Source organism: Sinocyclocheilus anshuiensis, unplaced genomic scaffold (genome assembly GCF_001515605.1).
Source record: "Sinocyclocheilus anshuiensis isolate Anshui unplaced genomic scaffold, SAMN03320099.WGS_v1.1 scaffold130, whole genome shotgun sequence".
In the NCBI taxonomy this organism is placed as follows: Eukaryota; Metazoa; Chordata; class Actinopteri; order Cypriniformes; family Cyprinidae; genus Sinocyclocheilus; species Sinocyclocheilus anshuiensis.
This window is the reverse complement of record NW_015544207.1, coordinates 2093732-2099778: the sequence shown is the minus strand read 5'-3', so window position 1 is coordinate 2099778 and position 6047 is coordinate 2093732. Positions and strand designations below refer to the sequence as shown.

General features: G+C 37.9%; 1 protein-coding gene across 2 annotated transcripts in view; it reads left to right on the top strand.

Moving 5' to 3' along the window:
* Positions 1-5041, top strand: part of LOC107697019 (synaptotagmin-2-like) — a 30841-nt gene extending 25800 nt beyond the window's left edge. For both annotated transcript variants that reach the window (XM_016497636.1, XM_016497637.1), the window contains 5 exons: positions 1631-1798; positions 1886-2053; positions 2638-2755; positions 3687-3820; positions 3905-5041. In XM_016497636.1, coding sequence (XP_016353122.1) covers positions 1631-1798; positions 1886-2053; positions 2638-2755; positions 3687-3820; positions 3905-4120 — 804 coding nt within the window. In that variant the 3' untranslated portion in view covers positions 4121-5041. The remainder of the gene's footprint in view (positions 1-1630; positions 1799-1885; positions 2054-2637; positions 2756-3686; positions 3821-3904) is intronic.
* Positions 5042-6047: the final 1006 nt, after the last annotated feature.

Below are 6047 nucleotides of genomic sequence, written 5' to 3'. Positions count from 1 at the left end.
CATTTGCGTTTGTAATTTGTTATTTTGTTTTCAGAATTGTGATTTGTTTTGCACTTCTCGGGCACCGTAGGAGACAGACAACACACACAGCTTCGGGTTCAGACAGTTTCATTTTGCTCCCATCCAGTTAAAAACACAAATAAATGCACAGCCATTTGCACTCTGCATCGAAAACATACATGAACGTGCTGTTGCACCTCTGATAACTTTTTAAGGCTTATTCTGCAGTGATTATATAAGCCTTTTGACAGGTTGTGTCACAGAGCTGTAAAAACAGTTATACTCACTAAGTGAATGAATCGCGTTTGTGCCGAACTCTTATTACAAAGCAAAAACAAACACTCTCCTTCCTTCAATCCATGAACGTTTCTCTCAGTTAATGAAGGCAGTCTCACAGTCTGAAGCGTCTGTCATAGCAAATCAACACATGCTGTTGTGAATAATTAAGCGAAGGGTCTTCTCATAGGATAAGAACACGCAGTCTCATGAATAATTTAATAGACACTTCACTCCCATCGAGTTAAAAACACAAATAAATGCACAGCCATTTGCACTCTGCATCGAAAACATACATGAACGTGCTGTTGCACCTCTGATAACTTTTTAAGGCTTATTCTGCAGCAATTATATAATCCTTTTGACTAGTTGTGTCATGGAGCTGTAAAAACGGTTATACTCACTAAATGAATGAATCGCGTTTGTGCCGAACTCTTATTGCAAAAACAAACACTCTCCTTCCATTCATGAACGTTTCTCTCAGATAATGTACGCGATCTCACAGTCTGAAGCGTCTGTCATAGCAAATCAACACATGCTGTTGTGAATAATTAAGCGAAGCATCTTCTCATAGGATAAGAACACGCAGTCTCATGAATAATTTAATAGACACCGACGCGTCATCGATGTACTATAGTACTTTGCCCCGTCACAAATTGTGACGTCAACACGATGTAGATTTTAAACCGGGAAGGTGAAAATAGTGCAAAAAAGCTTAAAATTAACCAGTTTTCTCCAACAGTTAAAATTATTGGATGCTACCATTGTCTTCTATGATGTGCAACACAAACACCTCTGCTAAAATCTCAGAAAGAGTAGTCTAGGCTTTCATGACCCTTTAAAACCATCTGTTATCACTCAGAAATGTTTGCAAATGAAGTGTCTTCAGAAACTTTTATTCAGGCTTTAGTAAATGGTAAATTGTCAATGACAAAATAAGTCCAGTGTTATTTTAGTATCATAGTTTTTATTAATATTTTGAGTTATTTATTTTTTATATTTTCCATTTTCATTTTAGTTCAAATGTTAGTAATTTTGTTGTTTTTGCCATTTTTATTCGTTTTTTAATGTCTAAATAGTTTTTATTTTATTTCAGTTTTAGTTATTTTAATTAGTGATTTTTTTTTTTTTTTGTATTTCATTTTATGTATATTTTATTTATTTTAAGCGTTTTATATTGTATTGTATTTCACTTACACGTATTTTATTTATTTTATTAAGTAATACATTTTTTTTTACCACCATACTGGTTTCATAGTGCTCTTGTGGCATAACCATCGATCAAATAAAAAGTTCTAACAGATTTAGCTTGCACCTTGAATCCACTGTGAAGACTGTCACTCTTATCCTGTAGCTGACAGTGGGCATCCTGCAAGCCGCAGATCTTCTCTCCATGGACAGTGGCGGCACCTCAGACCCGTATGTCAAAGTATTCATTCTCCCTGACAAGAAGAAGAAGTTTGACACCAAGGTGCACAAGAAAACTCTCAACCCCGTCTTCAACGAGACTTTCCACTTTAAGGTACAGCATCTATTACAGTACAGTACCAGTTTATGTCATTATCAAATGTGCCTGTCAAAGCAGTCATGAGCCGATGTTGATTTCTAGATTCCGTTCACTGAAATGGGAGGAAAGACTCTGGTCATGTCTGTGTACGACTTTGACCGTTTCTCGAAGCATGATGTGATCGGTGAGGTGAACATACCCATGAACACCCTGGACCTGGCACAACCTATCGAGCAATGGAGAGACCTGGATAGCGCAGAGAAAGAGGAGGTACGCCTGTCCTGCATCTCTCAGCCGCTTCACGTTAACTAGCAGCTGTCATCCGCTAGTAATAATGAGAGTTAATGACCCAGCGCCTCTAAACATGCTTTTATGCCCATAATGTTACATAATGCTATTCTTTTCTACCTTAACACGTTTCCATTAAAACGACTGTTTGATGAGACACTACTGATGTATTATTCAATCTTCATTTACCCTCATGTTGTTCCAAACCTAGAAAACAGAAGTTGTTTATCAGAATGTTCAAACTACTCTTTTTCATACAATTAAAGTGAATAGTGACGGGGAAAAAAAACATGAAAGTGCATTAAACTACGACAAGTCAAATATTTGGAATAATTAAGAAAATGTGTAATGTTTTTGAAAGAAGTCTTTTATGCTATTTTATCACATTAAACGGGCATCTAAATAGCATTATTACGGCTCTGACCAAAGTGTGCATGTGCTCGGACATACACGGATGCCATGTGTTGTTCTCACAATTTCATAAATTAACTTTCATTGTTAAATGATTTTTAATTTTTGGGTGAACTGTTGCTTTAAGGCTGCTTATTTAATTTTTCCCAACACAGCCTGAAAAGCTTGGAGATATCTGCATCTCTCTGCGCTATGTACCTACAGCTGGAAAACTCACCATCTGTATCCTTGAGGCTAAGAACCTGAAAAAGATGGATGTTGGAGGACTCTCAGGTACACACACGCACACACAAAATGCACTGCCTTTTCTCTTCTCTCTCTCCTCCAGAGAGTGGGTGGAGATGAACTCCTGCAGAAGACTGGATGTTCCTGCACATGCTATAACCAAAAATATGTTTTGATTTCTGTTTTCTATTTTCTGTTTGCACTTATATGTTATATATGTGCATACATTGCACATTCTTTTTTTCAGTTTTAATTATTCATTAATTCATCATGTTTCTGTCAGACACACACAGCAGGCCTCTGTGCCGCAGCAGTGTGCTTTAGTGTCAGTGGTAGCCATGAAGAAGAGATAGCGCTCACTCTGACTCTGCAGTCCTACCTGCGCAGCGCACGCGTCCCCTACAGTCAGTCCTCACTGCAGCCACCTGCTGGCGGCTCTACTGTGTAAAGCAAGACCTGAATAATTACTATATTCCATGCAGTTATATTATGTATTCATATTAATCTTTGACTTAGCAATGTGAGTAATGAAATGTTTACTAGCTACAGAGCTGGTTAGCCTGCATACTAGAGTGCAGTGGGTTACAGTCTTATTTTAGTAATATTAATATATTAATATTAATATGTTATTATGGTATTTATTCATATTTTGAATTTGCTTTTATTTTTATATTTTCTGTTTTCATTTTAATGAAGCTTTAAGCTTATTTTTTTATTTTTTAGTCATTTTAGTACTTCAACTTATTTCATTTACTGAATATGATTTTTTTATAGTTTTTGTTTTTGTTAACAATGTTAACTGGATTGTCTGTGCTAGTATATATATATATATATATATATATATATATAGATATTTAAGGAAAAACCTAAGGACTCTAGTCACAAATCAAAAGTTCAAAAAATCTAAATACATAAGAAGCAAGCTGAAACATCCACAGTATATAATTGCATGACTTCCTGTACTGATAAACCTCTGCAGATCCCTACGTGAAGATTCATCTTCTGCAAAACGGCAAGCGGCTGAAGAAGAAGAAGACGACTGTGAAGAAGAACACACTGAACCCATACTACAACGAGTCCTTCAGCTTTGAGATCCCACAGGACCAGATGCCGGTACGCTTTACACGGCTCAACACAAGAGTTTTACATTTCCATGCTCCTTCAAACTTTAAGGGCAATATCTGTTTTTTCTCCCAGAAAATACAAGCTGTGATCACGGTGCTTGACTACGATAAGATCGGCAAGAACGACGCCATCGGGAAGATCTGGGTGGGCAGCAAAGCGCAGGGCACTGAGCTCCGGCACTGGTCCGACATGCAGGCGAACCCACGCAGGCCCATCGCTCAGTGGCATCCACTCAAACCCGAGGAGGAGGTGGATGCCACGTTAGCAGCCCTCACTGCCAAGAAGTAATCCTGTTCTTCTTCCTTCCCTCCCTCTCTCCTTTCCCTCCCCCTTTCCTTTCTTTCACTTTTCAACATGCACAACACGTCATCTTACCCAATCAGCACTGAATTACAGCCATGGGCCACCAGACTAGAGGTATTAAAGAAGACCAGCTCAAATGAGACTCTTTCCACAGATGTTCCTGAAGACAGGCCGAGCTCAAAGGTGTGTATATCCTTGAGGTTTATTCACAGAAGAGATGTAAGCTCACAAATATCCAAAAGCATTCCAAAGTTTTCCATCGGGGACCATGGATAGAAAACACTGCCTCTTCCACTGCCTAATTTAACACATTCCTTCTAGATTCTCTGGTCATCTAGATTAAATCAGTTCTGTTACTTTTGTTGAGTCTGAAAGGACAGTGAAGAATTAATTAAAAAAAAAAGTGGGAACTGGAGAGATAGTTGGACTCGATGCTCCTGCCCAGCCAGAAGGAATCTTTCACTGCCTGCAAAACAACCTCTTCTTCCATTCTTCAGTTCCAGCTGTCAGCTGGCTTCTTCCACTGCCCAACATCCTAACAAACCCTGACAAAAAGGAGACAAGCCTTGAAACATCATGAAATAAGCAATTCTTAACTGCCAGGGATATCTTCCTGTTAGCATCGGTGTATTGGTTTCTTTGCTTTGATTTCTTGTAGTAAATGTATTCTGCCTGAGCACTTTAAATGAAGGTGTGTTTTTGTTCCAGTCAATGCTTCGTTTTCAACTTGCTTTTATTGTTACCTGCCGTTTTTGATGTTCTGAATCCTGTTTACCAAAAAAATGAAAATTAAGTCATCATTTACTCACTTTTCTGTCTTACGGCAGTGGAACACAAAAGGAGGTGTTTCAAAGAATGTTCACGCTGCTCTCTTCCATACAATGGATGTGAATGGTGACCAAGCTTTAAAAAATACTTCTGACTTCATATGATCTGACAGACTAAAATTGTACAAAAATCTTGCTTGACTTGGAAAAGAGCAGTGTGAACAATCTTCAAAATTTCCCCCTTTTTTTTTACGGAAGAGAGAAAGGAATGCCATACGGGTTTCGAAAAACACGAGTGAACTATTCCTTCGAGAACTACCATCACTCTTTGTTTTCATGTTTTATTCTTGGTTTAAACCAGAAGTTATGGTTTCACGAGAAGAGCTGATAGAAGGCAATGTTACGTGTGTATTTAACTGCACATCTTACCAAACCGCTGAACTTATTTGCACTACTGGAACTGCATTCTGTACATATTGCTCTATCAATCTCAATACATGCTTTTGTGATGGCACATTCTTGAGACAAGTTTGCATTTGTTTAAAAAGGGAGCTTGTATCGTTTGAAAGCTGCTTTAGGGCTTACAGTACGAGTCTTTGTGTGAGGATGTGAATCTCAGAATATCATTTTGCTTAAGACCGACACAGAACTAAATCTTTGTGCGTTGTATCCTCATATTTCTTGGAGAAACTCTTTTGGCAATGATGATACCTTCTGATATTTGTTCAATTATTAAGTAGTTGGGAAATTAAGCAAAATTGCAAGCCTGAATTGGATCAAGACTTTTTTGGAGCATTGTTTAGAGACTTTTAAACCAGGCCAAAAACTACATGTAGAGAGCCAAGAATGGATTTGAGGGAGACTTTGTTGTGCACATGCTGTAACCCGATTAAAAACAACTCCTTCTCATAAGGAAACGTCACTTTAGCAGCTTTTATCCTGCACCACTATCTCATCACTGTAACATTACTCTACTGCCACATTGAATCGTCATTTTTCAAGTTAAAATGAAAAGTCGGTCATTGTAAAATTTGAAACCTGTATGAGTTTCTATCAAAAGCACAATAAAAGTAATTCTACTCATGCTTTATATTCAAAGTCTTCAGAAACCCCATAGCTTTGTGTGGGGAACAGAAATTTACATA